This window comes from Dromiciops gliroides, chromosome 3 (assembly GCF_019393635.1).
Source record: "Dromiciops gliroides isolate mDroGli1 chromosome 3, mDroGli1.pri, whole genome shotgun sequence".
NCBI classification, from domain to species: Eukaryota; Metazoa; Chordata; class Mammalia; order Microbiotheria; family Microbiotheriidae; genus Dromiciops; species Dromiciops gliroides.
Genome location: NC_057863.1, coordinates 337,311,027 through 337,335,629, shown reverse-complemented (window position 1 = coordinate 337,335,629; position 24,603 = coordinate 337,311,027). Strand labels below are relative to the sequence as shown.

At 43.6% G+C, this 24,603-nt stretch overlaps 1 protein-coding gene across 13 annotated transcripts in view; it reads right to left on the bottom strand.

The window, feature by feature from the left end:
• Nucleotides 1-24,603, bottom strand: part of KALRN (kalirin RhoGEF kinase) — a 991,119-nt gene that overhangs the window by 48,439 nt on the left and 918,077 nt on the right. For 8 of the 13 annotated variants that reach the window (XM_043992602.1, XM_043992601.1, XM_043992606.1 and 5 more), the window contains 3 exons: nucleotides 22,731-22,984; nucleotides 18,176-18,308; nucleotides 16,730-16,789 (listed from right to left, as the gene is read on the bottom strand). In XM_043992602.1, the coding sequence (XP_043848537.1) occupies nucleotides 16,730-16,789; nucleotides 18,176-18,308; nucleotides 22,731-22,984 (447 nt within the window). Of the gene's footprint in view, nucleotides 1-16,729; nucleotides 16,790-18,175; nucleotides 18,309-21,905; nucleotides 22,985-24,603 lie in introns of those variants that run through there. The other 5 variants (XM_043992613.1, XM_043992612.1, XM_043992614.1 and 2 more) reach the window with 2 other exon arrangements.

The following is a 24,603-nucleotide window of genomic DNA, read 5'->3' as shown; positions in this document are numbered from 1 at the left end:
AGAAGGAATGCCAGAGAGCAGTGTGGCTAGGATGTCTGGGGAACTCGATGACCAGTGGTAATCATGGGAGCTTTCTTCAGACTGGTCCTGGCTTCAGGCCTCAAAAGCATGCTTGGGAAATGACGCTCTCCTTTCTCCAAGATTGAAACTGACTAGGTAAGGAAAGAGGGATTTTCACCTTTGTAGATAGAGTCAGCTAAAAAAGTAAGTACAAAGACACCCTCTTTTCAGCCCCGATGTAAAGTCAGATATGTTGGGTTAATTTTTTTTTCTTGTAAAGTATTTAACCTTCCAACTTAACATCTATCAGTCCAACTAGTGGGTAGAATCTTGATAGCTGAGGGTTTTGGTTTCCCCACTCCTTTTTTTCTTATTATTTTAATGCTCCTTTCTTAGACTCAGCCAGAGAGCTTCCCCAGTAGCCATTAACCCAAAGCAAGGAACAATTTAGGGCAGCTAAGTCACCCAGTGGATGGAGCGCCAGGCCTGGAGTCAGGAAGACCTTAGTTCAAATGCTGCCTCAGATATTTTCTAGCTGTGTGACTCTGGGCAAGTCACTTAATCATATTGACCTCAGTTTCCTCATCTGTCAAATGAGCCTGAGAAGGAAAACGGAAAACCAGTTGCCAAGAAAACCCCAAATGGATCATAGTCAGACATGAAATGACTGAATGGCATAACAAAGGAGCAGTTTACCCAAGATGGATAACAGAGAGCTGCTTGTTTAAGAGCCTTCCTCTTTCTCTACGCCAAGTAGGAATATAGAGTTATGGAGCATTTGGAGTTAGCTAATTGATCCTTGTTGATAAATGGGTATTAGAATGTGAAGGGAGCCTGCAGTGCTTCTTCCTCACAAAGCCAGTCTGGGCCTCAGGAGGAAGGAGGAGGGGGAAAGTTGCCATATATAGCTAATTATGCATCAGCCCAATGAGCAGAGCTAGTCCTCCAGACTAGAGCCAGGCCAACTCAGCTCTAATTGAGGCTGATTGAAGTGGTTGCCCTGGCCTGATCAATCAGTACAAAGTGACTGATTCAGACACCCATGAGATTCAGCTGGGTCTTTCTTCACTGACCTCCCTGGGCAGGCCTAATGTGAGTCACTGGCAAAAGTCGGTCCGTGTCTCTGGAGCCAGTGAGACCCCAAAGGCAAAGCAGTCCTGTCTCAGATGAATTTGGAGACATGTTTCAGTGGGGTGGGGGAGGTCAGCTCTCTTTCACCATTGTTGTCGGCAGTCTGCTTCACAAGGGAACATGGAGTGTCTTCCCCAACAAGAGGGTCTCAGCCTGGAGTGTCCATCTACCCCAAGGTTAAGCAGGTCCTGACAGTCTGGGAGCCAAGAGTTTGGAATGATGACAATAATGAAGATTCATTTTCTATAGCTCTTTTGTGTCTCATCATACTTGCCTCACAAAATCCCTGGAGGAAGGTGGTGTAACTGTTGTAAACCCCATTGCAAAGCAGAGGGAACAGAGGGTCAGGGATATGAAGTGACTTGCCACAGACAGGTAGCTGGGAGAGCTCAGAGCTGGGTGTCAAGGAAAAGGATGGGACAGTTTTATTTTTATTTATTTGGAGGGGGGGGGGGTTGTTAAGTGACCTGCCAGTGGTCACATAGCTTGTAAGTGTCTGAAGTTGGATTTGAACTCAGGTCCTCGTGACTCCAGGGCCATTGTTCTATTCACTGTGCCACCTAGCTGCCCCCTAGACCATTTATCTTCGCATCTCCTCCCTAGCACACTGCTCTGTACATTTTGTGAGGAACAGAACCTACAATTTCTTTGGCAGAGAGACCTCATGATGAAGAAACTCCCCCTAGCAAGGCAGAATTGCACCTTCTCTTTGAGTTCCTGGAGGTTCATCGACTTTTCCAGGATCACATAGTCAGGTGGTATCAGAGCCATAACTTGAACCCTGGTCTTCCTAGGGTAGTTAGGTGGCACAGTGGATAGAGTGTTGAGCCTAGAGTTGGGAAGACCTGACTTCAATCCAGTTTCAAATACTTACTAGCTGTGTGGTCCTGGGTAAGTCACTTAACCTCTTTTTGCCTCAGTTTCCTGAAATGTAAATATTCAAAGCACCTACTTCTCAGGGTTGTTGTGAAGATCAAATGGGATAATCATAAAGCACTTAGCATAGTGTCTGGCACACAGTAAGCACTATATAAATATTAGCGGTGATCATTATCATTATTCTGAGGCAGTCTCTATTCTCTACACCAGTGGGAAAAACTCAAATAGAAGGAGAAGGGGTGTGCACTAACCCCTACATAAGGATCCCCACAGGTGCATATTGACTTAGTTTGAAAATGCAATGGTATTGGGGGCAGCTAGATGGTGCAGTGGTTAAAGCACCGGCCCTGGATTCAGGAGTACCTGGGTTCAGATCCAGCCTCAGACACTTGATACTTACTAGCTGTGTGACCCTGGGCAAGTCACTTAACCCCCATTGCCTTGCCAAAAAAAAAATTATAAAATGCAGTGGTATCTATGTGTTATTATATTTTTACTTATTTTGTTAAATATTTCCCAGTTATATTTTAATCTGGTTCTGGCCCAGGAGAGTGTTGCGGGATGTGTGTTTGATACCTCTGCTTCCTTTGGATCTGTATTTTCCCTTCCTTTCCCCCCAGCTGCTAATGCCTTCCCATTTTAGATGATCTTTCAATTACTCTGCATATATCTAGTATGTACCTAGCTTATCGGCATGTTGTCTTCCCCATTAGAATGTATACTATGGGAGAGCAGAGAATGGTTTTTGCCCTTCTTCGTGTACCCCATTGCTTAGCACATATGATAGATGTTTAATAAGTACTTATTGGTGGACTGATTGCACACCATAGGTACTTAATCAATATTTATCGAATGAATGAACCTGGATGACTAGCTTGTAACCTAGTTGTGACAAATGGGTGACCAATTGTATGACCCATGAGCAAATCACTTAATGCCCCTTTTGCATCTACAAGATGACTATAATTATACCCACCCCATCAACTTCACAGATCTGTTGTGAGGCTCAGGAAAAAAGCCTACTTTGGTGAAGGCCAGGGACTGGACTTGTCATTTCATTCAGAAATCCCCTCTGCCGATGGTGGGCGTCTCCCAGGACTCTGTCCTGAGCTTTCTTCTCCCTGTACCCTAGTTCCCCTAGTGATCTCATCAGCTCCCGTGGGTTCAGTGATCATCTCTGTGCGGATGATTCCTGTATCTTTGTATCCAGCCCAAACCCCTCTCCTAGCTTATAGACGTGGGTCTCCAGCTGCCCTTTGGACATCTTGAACCGAATGTCCAATAGGCACCTTAAACTCAGCCTGTCCAAAATGAAACTTGTCATCTTTGCCCCAAGCCCTCTCTTCCCCCTCACTTCCCTTAGCTCTCCCCCTCTCCTCCCATCCGACCTGTTGTCGGGTTACCTTAGTAATATCTCTGACACGTCCCCTGTCTCCTGTGATGATGCCAGGCCCCTGGTGTAGGCCTTCATCACCTCATCATGCCTGGGCCTTTGCAGTAGCCTTGTGCTTGGGCTCCTGGGCTCAGCTGTCACAGCGATCTTCCTATAGGGCAGGTCTGACTGCGCCACTCTCTCAACACTAGTGGCTCCCTATCAACTCCAGGACCAAATAGCAAATCCTGTTTGGCATCGGGGGTCCCTTATAACCTGCTTCCCTTCTACCTTTCCAGTCTTCTGACACCCGACCTTCCCCTCACGCGGTCTTCGATCCAGCGACACTGGTCTTCTTGGTATTCCCCAGACAATTCTCCATGCCCTATCACTGACCGTCCTCCCTGCCTACAGTGCTCACTCGCCCTCCTCATCTCCACGGCCTGCCTTCCTTCAGATCCCAACGAAGATTCCACCTTCTACAAAAAGCGTTTCCCAAGTTACCTTAATGCTAGTGTCGGGGAGAGCTAGGTGGTGCAGTGGATAAAGCACCGGCCCTGGATTCAGGAGGACCTGAGTTCAAATTCGGCCTTAGACACTTGATATTCACTAGCTGTGTGACCCTGGGCAAGTCACATAACCCTCATTGTGTCCCCCCCAAAAAAAAACAAAAAGAAAAAATACTAATATCTTCCCTCTATTTCGTGCATGTGTGTGTGTGTGTGTGTGTGTGTGTGTGTGTTTGTTGTTCAGTCATTCTGTTGTCTCTTTGTGATCCTGCACACCAGTATTGTCCATGGGGGGATTTTCTTGGCAAAGATACTGGAGTAGTTTTTCTATCATCCATCCATCCATCCATCCATCCATCCATCCATCCATCCATCCATCCATCCATCCATCCATCCATCCATCCATCCATCCATCCATCCATCTATCCATCCATCTATCCATGCCTTTTCCTCTTATATATCTGCCTGTCTCTCTCTACCTGTCTATATCTGTCTGTCTATCTATGTATCTATCTATCATCTATCTCTATAACTTGTTTGAGTTCACAGTAGTTGTTTCCCTGTTGTCTTTCCCATTAGTCAGTCAATAAACATTTATTAAACACCTGTCACATGCCATGCACTGTGCTAAGTGCTGGGGCTACAAGTAGCTTGCAATCTACTGGGAGGCGGCAGGCGGGAGGGAAGAGGAAGGTCGGAAGGTCTGGGTGTGGGCAGGATGGAGAGTCTGGAGGAGTGTAGGCCTGTTTGTGCCTTAGATGGAGGTTCTAGGGGCTCTCCACTCTCCAATCAGAGAGAGGGAGGGGCCTGGCAGGGTACTGATGAGGTGTGAGCTCCGGGGGACTGAAGTGATCTTGCAGGATGAAGAAGTTCCTGGGGAGAGATGGAGAAGCCCCAAAGAGCACAGCCCTCTGGGCTGGGAGCCCCCCACTTCCCACCTCCCAGCAGGGGCTATCTGTCTCTTACCTTTCTTGTGTGCTTAATAAGTGCCTGCTTACTGACTATGGTGAGTAATTTCTCTACAAATCATAGAGAGCTGCCTGAGGCACTGGGAGGTTAAGGGACTTACCCAGAGTCACAAGGCAGTATGTGACAGAAGCAGCCAGATGGTGCCTCTCAGTACTAGCCTTCACTACCTATGAAAATGTTTGCAAAGTGTCCTAGAAATGGGCGTGGGGTCTGTAACTTGCTCTACCACTTGCTGCCTCTGTTACTCTGGGCAAGTTGTTTAACCTCTGTTTCTCTATCCATAAAATGAAGGAGCATTCCTAGATGGTTTTTAAAGTTCTTTCTAAATCTATGATCTGATCACCCTTTGCACATAAAATAGAAATCTCTATCAGATCAATGCTACTCTCAGAAATAGGAGATGGAGTCTAGTTTTGGATGAAATACTGCTGGGGAAAGAAAAAAACAACCTTTCTTAGTCTTGGGTGGCTTCTAGGCCCAGCTCCAAACTATTCTGTTGTCTCTAGCGCCCGGCCAAGACTGACCAAACCCAGGGTGGGCAGTGCCATTGGCCTTGGTGTAGTAGAAGTGATTTCAAAAGCTGATGAAGAAGGATGTATGTGAATGGTTGGGAAAGAGAAAATAATGCATGTCCAGTGGGCGAGAAAGAATTGACGAACCCATCCCATCTGCTCTTCCCGTGGTGCTCCAGGGACTGAAAATCAGCTTTCTCTGGAGAAATCTAGTTGAACCCCAGACTGAACTTTGCACGAGTTAGATAATATGTGATTGAGTATTTACTTGATGGATATGAGGAATTTAGAGAAATACAGAAAGATTTGTACAAACTGATGTAGAATGAAGGAAGCAGAACCAGGAAAACATTAGACACAATGCCTACACTGATATAAACACTGCATATATGGAGCTAGAAGACCTGGGCTCAAGTCTCTTTGATTCTGTGGGACTCAGTTGCATCATCTGCAAAGTGGAGGTGGTGGTTAATCTCCAGTGTTCTTTTCCAGCTCTGGGATTCCACTTCTCCAGCCGTGCTCCCTGGCACGCTGCCCTCCTGTTTTCTTTTTCTTTGCCATGGCTGAATACACAGCAGTTGGCATGCGGTGCATGGGCAGCCAAACTCAGCAGATAGGTTACAAAGAAAATACTTTGTAAAAAGAAAATGAGAGGAATGTGCTGCTTTGCCTTCCCTCTCCACAAGGGGTCAGTTTATCGTTCTTCCCTTACAATGCAGATAGCCATGGAAAAGTTGGCCACCTGATCCGTCCTGGTTCTGTTGCTTCTTCTTGATGGTTTGAAAAAGGGGGGGAGGCTTTTTTCAAGCCTTCAATCTGGGGTGCAAAAGCCAAAGGAAGCTTTGTGGGAGTCAAGGGTAGGCTGGTTTTCTTGTCCCTTTACTGGGAAAAATTACTGGGGGGCAGGATGGCATGAAGAGTTGTAGGTTTGTGATTTTGAAGGAGGGAGGGAGAGCAGCTGGGATGAAGGTCAGCTCTGGCTGGGAGCTGACACCCATCCCATCTTTCCCCAGGAAGCCTGCTTGCCCACGCCCTGGTCCACACAAGCATTTTTCAGAGCACAGGACAAGGAGAGGAGAGACCAACTCCTATTCCTGTTGGGTTTCTGGTCTCATTGTTTGCACAGCCTGGGTGGCAGAAGGTCTCCTGATAGCAAATGTTTCTTTCTCCCCCGTGCCCCATCCAAAACATGCCTGGCTCCCCTGGCCCTGTTCTCTGCCCTAGCCTGGGGAAGCTGGGATGGGCAGGAAGTATCCTCTCCTTCTTTTAGCATGTCAGGGATCTGTGATTTTGGCTAGGGATTTATGAGTTTTAAACTTTCCTTCCATATTAGCTTGCTCACTTGAAGACACTTTCCAGGAAGACTATAAGGGTGTGTGTGTGTGTGTGTGTGTGTGTGTGTGTGTGTGTGTGTGTGTGTGTATTTTCTCCCAGGGTTAGTATGGTATAGTAGTTACAGCACTGGACTTGGAGTCACCAAGTCAGGAAGACCTGGGTTCAAATCTCACCCTTGTGATTGTGGGTCTCACTTAAGCTCTCTATACTTGTTTCCTCATATGTAAAGTGACAGGGTTGCATTCAATGGGCACTAAAGTCCCTGCCAGTTCTAAATTTATGGTTCTATTTTGTCCAACTCAATCCAGTCCAAGCCAGTACATATTAGTAAGTGCCTCCCATGGGAATCACTCAGTCATCAAGCATCTGTCAGGTGTTTTCGATGTACTGAGCATCACAGGTAGAAACAAACGCCTAGTCTTTGCCTTCAAGGACCTTCCTTTCTAAAGGAGACACGACATGCAAACAACTACATGTATTCTGCTGTTGTTTAGTTGTTTAGTCGTACCTGACTCTTCGGGACTCCAAGATCTTGGAATGATTTGCCAAAAGACAGTCTCTATCTCTTCTGGAGAAACTCACAGTCCATTTTACAGGAGAGGAACAGACGCCCAGAGAAGTGGGACTGCTTTGGGCAAGACAGCCAGATAGTAAGAGGGGTGGTGGCTGAGGCCCAGATTCTCTGACTTCCCCTTGGAAGCGAGTCCATTCCACACCTCAGGAGGAATCCCTTCACATACAGCCAATTTGAAGACCTCTCAGTAATGCCCTGCTTTCTCCGCCAGCCCATCTCACTCTTGGAGATTTCTAACTGTTAGGAAATGTGTCCTTGTATTGAGCAAAATAACTGGCTTTTTGAAACTAATCCCCTCCTACTCCCCTCTTCCCCCAATTGGTCCCAGTTCTGCCCTCTGGGACTGAGCAAAACAAGACTAATCCTTCTTTCAAATGCTTAAAAGACAGTGATCATATCTCCCTCACAGTCTTTTCTTCTCTAGGATAAACATCCTTAAGTCATTTAACCAGTCCTCACTTGGCAGGTTTCTAGTCCAGCTCCTTCAAACTCCATCCTCTGTGCACCACAGCTTATCAAAAGTATCTATAATTCTCTGGATTTCAGTTTACAATAAGCTGGCAAACTGAAAGACAATATTTGATCTGCCTTTTGTGCCTAGGGAAAATAGGTACACATTTTAGAAACACCTGCATTGGTGTCACAGACAATTTTTCTTCAGTGTAGAGCTAAGGCCTGGTCACTCCTCTAAGGCACTGAAATCGGGCTAGGGGCTAATTCATTTCCTCCCCTTATAGCAGGAAGGGGTATCTTGATGTAAATACCTTATTCTCTCCACGCACACTCCCCTTTTTTTTATCAATTAGTCATATGTAACTCTTTGTGACCTTATTTGGGGTTTTCTTGCAAAAATTCTGGAGCGGTTTGCCATTTCCTCCTCCAGCTCATTTTACAGATGAGGAAATTGAGGCAAACAGGGTTAAATAACTTGTCCAGGGTTACCCACCTAATAATTGTCTGGAGGTGGGATTTGAACTCAGGTCCTCTTTACTCCAGGGCTGGCACTCTATCCACTGTACCACCTAGCTGCCCCTATTATCCCATTACGCTTTGATTTAGTGCTTTATGCTTAGTAGGGCATAAAGCAGTGGTATGAAACTCAAATAGAAACAGGGGCCTCTAAATCATACATATTGGACCATAAATCATATAAACCATTCAGTTTCTGAATGCATTGTTATTTATGGTTTATTTTATATTTATTTTGTTAACTATTTCCAATTATATATTTTTTCTTTTTCTTTGTGTGTGTGTGTGTGTGTGTGTGTGTGTGTGTGTGTGTGTGAGGCAGTTGGGGTTAAGTGACTTGTCTAGGGTCACACAGCTAGTAATTGTTAAGTGTCTGAGGTCGGATTTGAACTCAGGTCCTCCTGAATCCAGGGCCGGTGCTCTATCCACTGCGCCATCTAGCTGCCCCTCCAATTATATTTCAATTTGGTTTGGGCAAGCAGGGGTGTTGGGGGTTGTGTGTGGTGTATTTGACAGTTCTGGTGTAGAGGTAAGTGCTGAAATGGGACCCAGGATACCTGGCCTGGGTTCTAGTCCTCTTCAACCATTGACCAACCGCTTAAGCTTGAAGAAATCTTAGGATTCTACAAGAGTCTGGGGGCACCTTTCAGGTATGCAGGACAGCCTTAAGCAAAGGGAAGGAAGGCAGGATGGAGGACGCTGAGTTCACAGAACCCATAAGGCATTCCCTATCTCTGAAACTCAGTGTCCTCATCTCTAAAACAGGGATGATGACACTACTCACCCTGCCTTTGTCACAGGGTCAGTCAGGGCTGTCAACTTGTAACAAGAGAAGGAAGAATTGGGAGCCAAGGGGTGGGAGTGGCAGAAGGGCAAATCGAGGCTCCACATAAGGAAGCAGTTCAAACCCAAAAGGGGATGTATGAATTTGTTTCCATCTTGCTGTGGGTTAAATCTTGAAGCAAGAGGAATTTTCTAAAACTGGAATAAATGGACTGGTCTGGAAATTAGTGAGCTTTCTGATCATTCTAGGTCTTCAAGTAGAGTTCTGATGACCATTTGTCAGGGATGCAAATGAAGCAGAACAGCCTAGTGGAGAAAGTGCTGGTTTTGGAGTCTGGAGAACCTAGATTCCAATCCTTCTTTAGATATGGTATCTGTGTGACCCTGGAGAAGTTCCTTAACCTCTCTGGGTCCCAGTTTCCTCATCTGTAAAATGATGGGGTTGGGACTTGGGGGTGTGTAAGATCCCTCTAGTTCTCAATCCATGATCTTATTTTCCTACTTTTAAAGGGGATTCTTGTTCAGGTATGAGTCAGGTTAGATAAATGTGGAGGGTCCCTAATGGATTCTGTGATAGTGTTTTTATAAACTTTATAAAATGCCCACCTTCTATGAGAACACTTTCCTGGTCTCTCTCAACACCAGTGCCTTTCCCTTTTGTAATTATCTCCAACTTATCCTGCATAGATCTTGCTTGTTTAGAGTTGTTTGCTTTTGGTCTCTACCATTAGAATGTGCGCTCTCTGAGAGCCCAGACTGTCTTTTGCCTTTCTTTGTATCCTGGTACACAGTAGATGTTTAATACATACTAGGTGACTATTATTTGACTCTGTATGCCATAATTAGGGAATGTTTTGAGTCCCTTCCTGTGAGTAGTGTCTGGAATAGTGCTTTTTAAAAAAGTTAAAGTGAATTATGATCATTTTATTTTAAGACTTTAAAGTTTCATTATTAAGACAACGTTAGGGCTCTAAGGCAGGAGACCAAAGGGAAGCAAGAGTCTGGAGTCCGAATTACAGAAAAGCTCTTGCCTTTGGACTCTGGTGGAGAGCGGAGCTAGAAATGTGCTCTCCCTTTAATAGATAGGAATCTAGGCCTTTCCTTCTCTCTTTACCAAATTCTTATTCTCCATAATAAATGCTTAAAAGCCTAACTCTTGCTAAAGCTTATAATTTATTGGCGACCACTCATTAGATATTTTAGACAGTTTAGCTAGAATTTTAGCCCTTAACAGCTTTAAGTTTTGTGATTTGCTTTACATATGTTAACTATTGATCCTCATAACAACTCTATGAGATAGGTGCTATTATTATACCTTGTTTACAGATGAAGCAGCAGAGGCACAGAGAGATTGTGACTTTCCAGGGGTTTCATAACTAGTAAGGTTCTGCAGCTTTGATTTCAGGTCTTCCTGATTGCAAGTCTCCCGGTCTATCCACTGTGCTACCTGGCACACCTTATCGGCCCTTATTGAAATTTCACACCATTAAATCCACCAGATCTTTTTTAGAAGAATTGCTCTTTAGCCATGCTGTGTCTCCTCCATCTTATACTTGTGAAATTGATTTTTTAAAAAAACATAGATGTAGGGGCAGCTAGGTGGCGCAGTGGATAGAGCACCGGCCCTGGAATCAGGAGGACCTGAGTTCAAATCCGGCCTCAGACACTTAACACTTACTAGCTGTGTGACCCTGGGCAAGTCACTTAACCCCAATTGCCTCACTAAAAACAAAACAAAACAAAACAAAACAAAAAACCCATAGATGTAGAACTTTACATTAATCCTATTACATTCCATCTTGTTAGATTTACTTAGCTTGTTGATTAGTCAATGCCAATCGACCAGTCGCCAGTGAGCTTGAGTCAGCAAAGTCAAATGCTGGATTTGTGTATCTGGCTCAAGTCAGAAACATGCAGGTCTGAGGGGAGGCAGGAGACAATCAGAGGAGCAGGCAGTGGGGTTTTTAGGCAGGACCAGACAAGCAGGTCAATGCTGAATGCATTAAGTCTCAAGCACTTGGCTATGCAAAAGTACTTTGCAAACCATAAAGCGCTCTATAAGTGCTAGCTCTTTTTATAATTATTATTTGGAAGACAGCCCTGGTCAGTCTCCAGGGAGAGCCTGGAAAGAAGGTTGGTGTGTGCATCAGAAAATTGCTAAGGACTCACCCCTGGTCTGATGAGTATTGGCTGGCAGCAAAAAAAAAAAAAAAAAAAAAAAAGACTGGTGAAGAGATCAGGCAGACATTGGTAATCCTGCCGTCATTTTTATTATTGTTGTTCAGTTGTTTCAGTCGTGTGTCTGGTTCTTTGTGACTCCATTTGGGTTTTCTTAACAAAGAAACTGGAGTGGTTTGCCATTTTCTTCTCCACCTCATTTGACAGATGAGGAGACAAAGGTAAACAGGGGGAAGTGACTTGCCCAGGGTCACACAGCTAGTGAGTGCCTGAGCTGAGATTTGAACTCCTGTCTTCTTGATCTCAGGCCCTGCTCTATCCATTGCTCTACCTAGCTCCTTTAGTTAATTTTAGATGATGACAATTTTTAGAGATCCTCGGACACTTGCCCTTTTTATCTTCTATACTGCATGAGTTAGTGTTGGGCTTTTACTAATTCCCTTTCTAGAAAAGAAAAAAAATCTCAGCTTATCTTATAAGCCCCAATTTCTATACCCTATGTGTTTGTTGGGGGCCACAATAGACCTAAGGACTAAGATTTTATAAGTCTGGTTTTCCTTACCAGCCCTATTCATGCTTTCACAATTAAATCCTAAAGGTGATGAATGCAGAAGACATTGGATATCTGAAATATACAAAACCATATGCATGGCTGAGTACAGACTTTAAATGGAATATTCAGAGAATGAAATCACATATTTCAGTGTTGGGGGGGGCAATGGGGGAAGAGGGACATGCATTTATTAAGCACTGCGCTAAGTTGTTTTTAAAAATATCATGTCCTTTAATCTTCACCACAACCCAGAGAGGTAGGTGTTTTTGTCTCCATTTTACAATTGAGGAAACTGAGGCAGAGTGTCTGAGCCTTGAGCTGATTAATATTTATGTTTATCTGAAAATTCTTAGTTTCAACCCTTGCAGATGAGAATCTTTCAAACACATACAAACATATACCTGGCTTCTCAGCTACACTAGTTTGAACATAAACCAGCTTTCCCTTTGATAACTAAGGATCTGGCAGTGCCCCCAGGAACTTTTATGTGAACTCCCATTACATGGAAAGCATAGACTTGGAAGAAGTGGGAGACAGGACCCAATATGTATTAGCCCCCAAGACATAGGCATTTTTTTCTGAAGGTCCAGAGATATTGGTTTGATTTCTTGCCATCTTTGTCTTCTCAAAGTGCTCTAGTACACAGCAGGTGCTTGATTAATGTTTATTAACCTGAATTGAATTCCAAAGTGGAGTGGGGGGTGCAATCCAATAAATTAAGGATTCCAGTTTACCATTGGGTGGCTCTTTCCAGGCCTTACTGTATGCAGAGATTGCCCACCTTCTGGAAGTTGTGTGTGTGCTTGCCTTTGAAACTACCTTCACCAGTAGTGAATGCCCTTCTTTCTACCGGCTTCTTCTTATTCTGTTCATGTGTGTGTTAGGGCAAGAGAGGTTTCTAGTGAAGGAGCAGTTGTGCTTGTATTCCCTTGACCACCTGGGCTTGAGAGGAGTTCGTCACAACTTGGCTTCTGGGATAATGGGCTACCTTGTTATCTTCCCTTTCCATCTGTCAGAGCCTTCTATTTTCAGCTGTCACTCTGAGGAAACAAAGGCAAAGTCCACTTCTGCCCTATCTTGGAGTTAGGAAGTCCTGAGCTCAAATTTGGTCTCAGACACTTATAGCTGTGTGACCTTGGGCAAGTCACTTAACCACTGTCTGCCTTAGTTACTTCAAATGTAAAATGGGGGATAATAACAATACCTAAATTGCAGGGTTATTGTGAGAATCAAATGAAATAATACCTCTAAAGTGCTTAGCACAGACTTTGGCACATAGTAGGTGTTATATAAATGCTTATTCTCTTTCCCTTCCCCCCTTGCAGTATCATGATTAGTAAAGATAATAAATGACAACAGGATAAGAACTGTGATTTCATGGATATATGGAACTCTCAGATGAGGAAACTGTCTGTCTACCTGTAAGCACCTTCTCTGTTACAATCAGCTGCCAGGAACATTGAGAGGTTAAATGACAGGCGCAGTATGTAAGAGAGGCAAGACTTGAACCCAGGTCTTCCTTGCTTCAAGACCAGCTCTCTATCCACTACACCGTGATGCCTCATAATACATTATACTTCTATTCATTTGTATTGTGCTTTATGGTTACAAATCATAATTCATTTGAGCCTCCCAACAATCTTTAGAAGACAGGCAATCCAGGTATTATTCTCTATTTTATTGATGAGGAAATTGAGGTAATTAAGACTCAGTGACTCCCTCTTGCTGCTTGGATAAAAGATAAATTCCTCAGTTTAGTATTTAAAGCCCTTTAGCACCCAACTCTCACCTAGCTTTCAGGATGGATTTCATAGGACTGCCCCTCTGTACAAACTGGCCTATTTGCTGTAACCCATGCACAACCTCTAATTCTGGCCTCCCAGACTTTGCCTAGGCTATCCCTTCTGCCTGCCCTGCTCTCTCCTGAATTCTGCTCCTGGGTACCCTTAGCTTCCTTCACAGCTCAGGCCCAGTGCCACTTCTCCATTTGTTGGTACTCTCCCTCATGTACGACCAAACTACTTTGCATTTTTTCTTTTTACTTAGGAGCATAGCTTTAGAGCTAGGAGGGACCTTCTGAGGCGTCAAGTCCAATCTCCTTATTTTACATTTGAGGAAATTGAGGTTTGGGGAGATTTACATGATTTACTAAGGACAACTTATCTGTGTACTTGGTGTTTCCCCCCATTAGAATGGAAGCTTCCTGAAGGCAAGCATTGCTTTGCTTTAATCTTTGTATCCCTAGAAGCTAACATCATGCCTGGCATGTTGTAGTAGGCACTTAATAATTCTTGATGAATTGAAGTTGTCACTTATTCAAGGTCACAGAGCTAGTAAGTGGCAAAGCCAGGACTCAAACCCAGCTCTGCCTTGTAATTTTTAGCCCAGTGTCCTTTCTGCTATACCACACTGCCCTTCAAACATCCTGTGGATCCCATGAGATGGAAGAAAATCCGACCAAGAAAAGGGGTTTTCTTGGCAAAGGTACTGGAGTGGTTTTGCCATTTTCTTCTCCAGCTCCTTTTATAGATGAGGAAATAGAGGCAAACAAGGTTAAATGACTTGTCCAGGGTCACACAGCTAGTACATGAGGCTGGATTTGAACTCTGTTCCTTCTGACTCCAGGGCTGGTACTTTACACACTGCACCAATTGCTGCCCTGTAGTAGGCTTTATCATAGTTGGTACTTAATGGTTTCATTCATTCCTTTGCCATTGTTTAAGGTGGCCCTGGTGTCTAGGTCATAAATAGTTCTTCCATTTCCTCCCCAGGGGAGCATCAGAATAATCAAACCCCTTTCAATCTGACCTGCCTGGCACCATCCAGATTCAGATGGCAGCACTTGGCCCTGGCAGGCTTCCTACATCCACTTCTCTAGTACCCAGCCACTTGTCCCCAGACCATTTGCTTGGCTCCTTCCAGGAGGCTAATTAATGACTCACCTTTTCTTTCATCTCCCTGCTCACTTCTTTCATCTATTTGCTTTATTTACATGATAAAGTCCTTGTAGGGGGGTCATCTTTAGGCACATATTGGATTAAAAAGCAAACCCAGGAAAAGTTTAGCCTAAACCTGTCCATCATCCCTGTGAGAGGCTTTAGGTACATTTTTCAAAGCTTAAAAAAAAGGTATTTAAACATTTTTTTTTCTCATAGGAGAAAAGGCAGACATACAAGTTATACTTCACTGTGTGTAGGAAATCAACATTTTAGATTGGGAGAAAGTCTTCACAGTGATTTGGAATCCCCTGCAAGAGTTCTTAACCTGGAGACTGTGAACTTAAAATATTTTGATAACTTTATTTCAATAGAATTGGTTTCTTTTTGTTATCCTATGTATTTTTTGTGTGTACTTAAAACATGATTCTGAGAAGAGGGTCTAGACGCTTCACAGAAAAGGTTAAGAACCAGTGACCTAATGGATTGTGTTCACCACAATTGTCAATCCCATCCCAGTTTAATAATCAGCATTTTTTTGTTGACTTCTGCTGGGCTGAGCTGGGCTGGGGGTGGGGGAGTGTTAGAAATCTCAGATGAATCACTATGGCATGGGTGAGGGGAGGGAGTGGGCACCTACCTCTTTGTTGGTCTCCTGTGAGAGAGTGATATGTGTTGCCTGAGCTGGGTCTATTCTCATACCTTGGTGGATGGACATCATATGGGAAATACATCCCCAGCTACTGCATTTCCTTCTGCCGCAGATTATGCAAGGGGGCAAAAGAAGGGGGAAGAGGTGTTCTTGGTGCCACCATGTTCCTATTCCTTTCTCAACCCTTCATTTCACAGCCAAGGAATTTTCCCATAGAAACAATGTTAGACTTTCCCACACAAGCCCATTTACCCCATGACAATAAGCTGAAATATTATCAGAAAGGTAGAGCAAGTAAGATCAGTAAGAGTAAGAAAAGGATGTGGCATAATGGAAGAGCATCTGGTGGAAGATGTTGTCCTTAGGAGATATGGGTTCTAGTCCTGGCTTTGCTACTTAGTAGCCATGTGACCTTGGGAAATTGACAATCGCTCAGAGCCTCAATTTCCTATTTATAGAATGGGGATAATACCTATCCCAACTCCATTCTGGGAATTTTTTGAATATCAAATAACATATGTGGGAAAAACTTTGTAACCAGAAAGGGTCATCTTGGATATGGGTAGGTACCATTGGATACTTTTTGAGAGGGAAGACCTAGCAGGTCATCACGTTGACAAATTTAAAGAGAGAGTATGGATTAATTTTAGTTACAATGTGAAGCAAGCTGGTTTTCACGCATCTGCTAAGAAACTAATTACTATTACTCAGAATCCCTGAATCTCAGAGGTATAAAGGTAATATATTGGGTGTTATCTCTGTACCTGCTTTTCTTCCTTCCACATACTCATGGAAAAAGGGACACAGAGAAAGTGATGCCTATTAAATGCTAGGAGACAAAAATGAAATCAGCCTGGCATGGAGAACCTTCTCACTAAAAGCTTTTAATCTCCACAGGGGAACCTGGTGACTTGGAAACTTACTCACCCCCTGCTTCTGCAACATCTGGTCATTTTTGACCTTGCTTTATTCCCATTGGGCAACTCTATACTAGCAAAACATCCTTCATGTTATATGTATGAATACACAGAATACCGTTCCCATGGGAAATTACTGAATTTCAAGTGATTTCCAAATAGGCTTTTGAAACATGTCTCATTTGAGAAACCACCTATATATTAACCAACCGAGAAACTAACATTAAACAACCATTCTCAATTAGCTTTTTTTTAAGGTTGTTTGGGGGGTAGGGGTTTTATTGGATGGATTTCTACTGTTCCTGGGTTATACTAGAGTCCGCCATTTTATGGGAAGTGGAATGGATGCCCAGAGATGGGACTTAATTTATATTTAGTTACATGTTTGGAGCTACTTCTAGAGAACGCATATGAAAAAGATTCTCATTGTAGAAAATAGGACAGCAATGTTTGCTTCTACCTCCATACTAGTATTAGGGTCAAGATCATCACACTCTGACTCCTCGGAACTGTTCGTCTCCTTGTTTGGCAGCATGAGGAGGGGGAAGAAAGAGAACAGAGTTAGAACACAGGCAGGTTACCCCAGGCAGAGCAGGACAACTTCAGAGAGCATGGGAAATGGAGAAACTGGCAGAGGGAACAAAAAAAGATGCTTCAAAAAGGAGAGCGAGTCGCCGGGGGCAGCAGCATGCTTTTGCTAAAGCAGAGGCAGCTATGATTTGAATGCAATGGTTCATCCGGCTAGATCTAGCAATGGAAGCAATAGAATGGAACATGGGTCCTACAGAGCCAGGACTGTTGTCTTCTCTTTGGAGGCTGGAGTTTCAAAACAAGAAGGAAAGAATATTTTTGGTTTCCCCAGGATAGAAGATAAGGACTGGGGCCATTATTTCATTCATATAAGGAACTCCCAGATAAGGAAATTCCTTCTGGTAATACAGGTTGGGATCTTCTCTGCAGCTTATGGTCTTAGAGAATTTCCCACAGGACCAAGAGATTAAGTGACTTGCCCAAGGTCACATGGCCTTTTTGTGTCAGAAGTGAGACCAGCAAAACACTTTCTGGTTGGGCAAAAAAACAACAAAACAAAACAAACCCCACAAAAAACAAACACCCTCTCCCCCAAAACTATGCCTTACAATAAATGTAAAGAGAAGCGAGCCTATAATTTTCTCTCGGCTGATGGCAGACTTCAGCAGAAAGGTCATAGAGCACAGCATGCTAAGCTATGCCAACAGAGTGCTATGTGGGATCCAGATGAAACCTATGATTAGTGATTCTAAAATGCTGGGCAGGGCTTTGCACAGGACTATATTGGGTGTCCTCTCTGTGCCTGCCTCGCCTCCCTCCACACACTCATGGAAAAGTGGATACAAGCATGGGGTATATCACTAAGTTGAGGCTTCCTGAGCTCTGGAGGAAAGAAAAAAAAAATGTAATTAAACCAACCTACCATGGAGACCCTCTCACTCAAAACCTCAGTCTCCATAGGGAAGTTTGCCGGTTTAAACTCTGCTCAATGGCCACCCCTGCAACCTCTGGTCCCTTTTAACTTTGCTGTATTCTCATTGGCCAACTCCAGATGAATGAGACCTTATTTTTCCTATCAGATAAAGCTATAGAAAACTTTGCTAAAAACATCCACACGGAAGGAAGAAAAAAAGTTTTTTTTTTTTTAAAAATACTTACTTATATTGAAGATGCCAGGAGAAATTAAAGATTTAAAAAGAATTGATCTTGCATGCAAAATCCTGCTAACAAACTATTTATTGCTCTGCCACTTGAAGGGAAAAACAAAAACCAAAAAACCAAAAAAACCAAACCACTTCCCCCAAACTTACTGGTGAGAATGCTGTGGGGTGGAAGAGGCAGGATGAAAGGTTGGGAGGGCACAGCTCCAAAATACCTTACTCACTTTAACTGAGACTTTGCTGCCCAGAATCTCCTTGGATTTACGAGGCCCTGTGGCTTCATTTTTACCCGTGCTCTCCATTTCCGCCCGCTTTCTCATGCGTAGGGTATGCCATGAACATGACTTCCTGTTGTACCAAAAAATGCACCAATCAAAATGGCAGGTCAGAGTAGAAGTGAGGAGGTGTGAGGGGTCACCACCCTCCGAGGAGATGAAGAGCTCCAGCCAATTCCCAGGCTTCAGTGCTGGATGACCCACCATGCCAACTCTCCCCTCAGTTGGCAAGACTGGCCTCAGTCCCACTTTAAAGTGTTACCTCCCCATTCAAAGAGACAACTAACTCATAACACTATGGAGAAAGAAAGTGACTGTTGGTCACTGGACTCTAGAAGGGAAGGTTTGTTAACAGAGGTTGCTTCAGTTCCTCCGAAGGAACTGAGTCACCAACCAGCTCACAGTCTGAAGGAGGCATATGTTTGGGTGTGGAGAAATGTGAGAGGGAAGGAAGAAATGAATAGTACTAGCTATTTGTCCTCTGTATATATCGTATATGGACCTGTCTGTATAGGCCCATATAAGATATAGTGTTTAAGCTCCTTGAGGGCAGGTCCTATACATTTCTTTGTATTCCTAGCACTTAGAACAGTGCCTGGCACACAGTAAACACTTAATAAGTGCATGTTTTATTTATTGAGGATGTGAAAACCCAAATGATTGATTTGGAATTGGAAAGGAACTTATCCTATTAGAAATTCTACTCACGTTTAAGCTTAATGTTTTCTTTCCATCATCCAAATAATATGGATCATGAAGGCAATGATTTGGGTAATTAGAGTCAGGAAATTTCTGTGCTCTATATTTCTGGGCATTCTAGGCCAAAGGCTGTTTTTGTTCTTCATTCTTTGTACTATAAACCCAATTTATTCAGATTTCCAGAGGGCCTGGTACTTTCCTGCTAAGAAAAGATGTGATTTCTCCTACCAAGGAATCATAAGTATGGAGTAGGTGAGAAGTAGCCATTCCATCATTTCATCCCCATTTTGTTTCCCTTTTCCCCCAATGATGGAGATAAGATTTGGGGTTAGTAGAGACCTGTCATCTGACCTAAGGAAATTGATCAGAGTACCTAAACTCCACTTGCAAAGTGATATAGTCAGAGGAGGAGAATCCCAAGGCCATATCAACAAATATGGTTCATCATTTTGGGCAGGCCGATTACCACTTCCAATCCTGCTTGGAGCAGGGTCTCTTCTCTATGTGCATGTGATGGAAGCATCTTGGCTGAAGTCATTGTCTGGACAAAATTTCTCAAAAACAAACAAAAACCCCTAACCCAATTGTACACTTCACCAGCAAATTGTGATATATATGTATATGTATATGTATATATGTGTATATTTTTTTGAAAGGCAAGAGAGAAGAATCAGAGAAGAGGCTCAATGGTGAGTAGGGGAGAGGGAGGAGGAAGAACAGGAATATCCAGGAAAGGGCATGGTTAAGGTCCAGCCATCCCACAACACCAGGGTCTTCACTTGCATAGGCGTTTTGCCATTTGACCAGCCACAGTGCTTGTAGCTCTGTCCCCTTTCATTGTTTGCTCTTGGAGCAATAATCAAATCAATATTATCATGGAACTAGGGAAGGTATTACTATCTAATACCTTCTGGCTTCACTCACAACCCCTATAATTGCCTAGACAGACCCCTTTCTACAGCCAACACTCCCCCATGTGTATGATATCCCTTTGTTGGGACACAAGTTCCTTGAGGAAAGGCATGGGCTGTCTTATTTTTGTAGGTATGTCCTCTGTGCCTAGCACAGTGTCTGGCAAACAGTGGGCAACTAATATCTGTTGGTTGATAAGGCAGTTTTTTATTAGCCCCCACTGGGGAATGTCAAGAAGAAAGGATTTTGGGAAGTTGTTTGGGGAGTCTCTTGGTACTGGGAAATGTGCTTGGTGAACTGTTGAGCTGTTGTTATTAAAGGGAATTTTTAAAAAGTCTGTAAGTGTTTTGAAATGTCCCACAAAGTAGATCAGGTCTCATTTGCCTTTGAAAAGGAGAGGGCTGCGTCATCTGTCCAGCCTAGCTGGCTTCTCTAGGACCAACCTAGCAATGGAATGGAAGAGGTGAGCTCTGTGCTTCTACATACTCCTAGAGAATGAACTCAGGGAAGGTCGATGTCACCAGCTAGATCTCATTCTATCATACATGTGGGTGAGACTTGGCTGTGATCTCTCTACTCCACTGAACTTAGCCCAGTTTACCTCGGAGTTTTGGCTTCTTCTCAGCAGGTCTTAGCTTTAGTGGTCCCAGTGGAGGAGGCTTTTGGTGAAACCTCCCAAGGTGGGTACATGTATATTTCGTGTGTTTACTTGTGAAGTGGGAAGGGAAGAGAGAATGCTTTCTATGTATATTAAGGCCATTTATGTTTTCTAGTTTGGCTTTGCACCGCATTCGATCCGTTAAGATCCAAGCATAGGGAGGAAGATACCTATTAATTAGGGAGGCCTGGATTTGAATTTTTCCATCTCAAAGAGTTAGATGTTGTGGTTTATGAATTTCCATCCACTGGATGTAAAGCAGACAGAAATCCTGGGGTGGTCAGTAGTTGGGTCACCAGCATCGCAGATATTATATCCAACTTTGCATGTTTCAGGCTCAAGGTATACCCTAGGAAAGCCTTGGAAGTGTTTCCTGTCACTAATACAAAAGACTAGATTTTAAGCCATTATTTTCTCTTCCCTTCCTATCTCGGGAGCTGCTGCCAGAGACCCAGACTGACTGTTTCAGTTACCCCTTGTTCTCCCAGCCTGTGCCTCCCTTTCAGGGGAGTGAAGTATGGATGAAAGGTGAAATGACCTCAAGGTGAGGAGTAGGAGGTGGAAGAGATGCTGTACATCCCATACAGACAGCTCCTAAATCAGAGAGCTGCCTCTGGAAAGGGATCACTCTACTGAGCAGGCATTTTGGAGCCTGGAGAAGCTTCATTCCCAAGCCTTGAGATTTTCTAGAGAGAATGGGGGTGGGAAATGCGAGCAAAAGTTGGACCCCATTTTGGTGTCAGATTAAGTATGGATGGAGTACAGGCATTCGGAAGGATCAGGAATGATGCTGGGACTCCCCTCCCATCTCCTCCTGAGGGGAAGGGTGAGCACAGGGAACAACAGAGGAAGCCAGAGGCACTTGGTTCTTTTGGCTCCTCTAACAAACTTAAGCAACAGAAAAGTCCCTCCCCCCACTGCCGTGGGCAGTGGAAGTGGGAGTATGCAAGCCAAGTGGCAGGTTCTACTCTAAGTTGTTTGTCATCTACCTCAAGATCATGCATTTGCCAGAAATAGGCTGGACAGAGCCTAGTTGGCATCGTTCTGTATCTTCTATGATGGTGAATGCCAACAGGTAGGGAGGGAAGGACTAGGAAGATTAGGCTGCTCTTCAGCTATTAACACCCTTTTCTGTTATCCTTTGTATTTTTATCCCCAGGACCTAGCATGGTGTGAGGCACATTGTAGACACTTAACAAATGGCTCGTTGGTTGGTTGATTTCAAGCGAATAAGGGAAAACCAAGGCTTTGGACTGACTTTTAAAATTCAAGGGGGGGGGGTGCAGGGAAGATATATTCAACCCACTCATTTCATTATCAGAGTAAATGTTATTCAGGTTTTGTGGCTCAGGGTAGGGAGAATGAAGGGTCAACTAGTCCTTTAACCTCATTAAAACATGCTCATGGTGAAAATTTATTTTACATATTTAAAATAGTACATTTAAAATTATTAGTTACATTACAGGTACAATGATGAACATTGCGACTATCCAATATATTGCACACCCTGGCTTCATCCATATGGGTTTCTTTTAAATAGTGCAAAATACTTTATACAGGAATGTACTCTGAAGGATCTCACAATTAAAAAAAAAAAGAAATATCTTACAAATTACCAGGAACATATATTAAAGTAACAGGGTAATGAGGGTGGGGGCAGGAATGGGTTGAAAAAGTTACAAACTGTACAAAGAAATTCCCAACAACTCCCTCCCCCCAAAAAAAATCCCCTCCATCCCCTGCCCCCTTCTTCCCCTGGGGATGGCAGCAGGCCTTTGGCCTATAGCAGGCATGGGGTTTGTGCTAAGGTGGGGTGTTTATGTGTGTGTCATAATCAAAAAATATATATATAATCTCCGTAACTTAATACAACATAAATAGAAGTCCAGTCCAGTGAGTCCTGTGGTGGGGGGCTCAAACAGAGCAACAGAAAGCATGCCTTTAATCACCCAGGGTTTCAAAAGTTTCTTTTCTTTTTTTGTTGTTTTTTTAAACAAATGGGAGCAGGGGGAAGGGGCTGGAGAAGGAGAAAATGAAATGAACAGAAAGCCATTAACAAAAAGAAAAAAACAAAAACCAAACTGTCCAGCATGGACGCCCCCTGTGGTGTATGGTTCCAGCATTCGGACATTAGTTCCAGTGGCTGTGTCGAGCATGAGGAGCGGTAATTCCCTACTGTGTTGGATTTTTTTTTTCCTAATCCAGGAAAGCCAAGGTGGCACTTACTTGATGCTCCCGTCGCTATTTTCTGCTGCAGCTGTGGCTTTGGTGAGGGGCGCCAGGATGGTGCCCGGGACCCAGCCCTCGGCTGCAGGGGAATGATCGCTAGCGGGCTGGTAGACCAGGCACATGTTCTGCTGGTTGACGGCGAGGACCTGGACCACCTCACCCTGGCTCACGCAGATCTCGTTCTCCTTCAGTGCGTAGTAATCTTTGATCACTGCCATAGATGAAGTCCCATTGCACCCTCCCATGTCATTCTGGCCGTGGAGGAGGGGAGGAAAGAAGGGAGATGTCAAAGAAAACCTGAGCAGAGCATTGTTTGGCTTCCTATTCCACAATGGAAAGCCCGTATAGGATCCCATTAGCTAGGTAAGTCAGATGGACAGTGTTAGACTTGGACTCGGGGAGGTCTGAGTTCAAATCTAGCCTTGGACACTTACTAGTCAGCCTCAGTTTCTTCATCTGTAAAATGTAATACTAGCACCTACCTTAGAGTCATTGTAAGGTTCAGATTTATACACATGCACACACACATATAATACATATACATACACATAAACATGTGTATATGTATGTGTACATACCTGTGTGTATATGTATATCTATATCTGCATATATGTATATGTGTGTGCCTATATGCATATATACATTTATATATGAAGATGAGTCTTACTGACTCCAAGCCCAGTGCTCTATCTACCTTGCTACCTCATTCCCATTTTACAGATGAGGAAACAGGCTTAGAGAGAGAGAGAGAGAGAGATGGGGTGATTTACCCATGATCACAAAGCTAGTAGGTCTCTAAGCCTGGATTTAAACCCTCCTGACTCGAAGGTGAGCATTCTTTCCATCCCACGTTTGTAATCTGTTAAGCAGCTGGGTGAATATTACCCACTTACTCATGGTTCGTGCCTCTTTGTCATGATACCCTAAAGAATTCACAAACTGTTGATATGAATTAAGCTAGCTCACATTAGTCAAAAGGGGGCTGGGGTAAGGATGTTTACTCATTTCCAAGGCAAATGGAAGAATACACTGGTGCTTTTCTTTAGGATAGGCAGAGGGGTTTGGGCATTGATCAAAACTTGTCTGTCACTCACGATTGGTTAAGATGAAAACTGACCCAAAATGATGTTTTAAAACTGATTTAATCATGAAGGACTTTAAATCTGTAGAAAAAGAAGTCCTTTAGGAGTTTCCATTCAAAGGATCACAGAATGACAGATCTGGAAATAGAATCCAGGTCTCGGGAGGCCCAGTCCAATGTTCTTACTATGTCATCATAATGGCCTTGGCTGGTAACTTCTAGAGTGTTCAAGCAGCTGTGTTTCTGGGTCTGGTCCCACTGTAGACTCTCAACTGTCCACACAGGGATGCTAGGAGTTTCTAGATTATCTATAGCAAGTGTTGAATTCCAGGCTGGCTTTTCATTTTTTTTTCCCTACCCCTCCAAGTACATTCCTTAACTACCTCTCTTTGCCATCAACCAAAATATGCTCAGGGAATGTGAACTCATTTTAATAACAGCCTGAGTCAATCATCATTAGGAATGGCAATATTTTCCCAAAGCCACAGTGCATTCCAGGATCATAACTTTTGCATTATCCAGTCTCCTGGTTTCCCCACCCCCTTTACTATAGATAAAAATAACATGATTTTAGAGCTAGAAGGGACCATGGTGGTCTCTCTAGCATTTTTGTTTGTGTTGTAGACGACTCCTCTTGACTAGTGTTTTAAATGCAAAAAATTATATCGAAATACAGTTATCACAATTTTTTTTTTTTGGTGAGGCAATTGGGGTTAAGTGACTTGCCCAGGGTCACACAGCTAGTAAGTGTTAAATGTCTGAGGCCGGATTTGAACTCAGGTCCTCCTG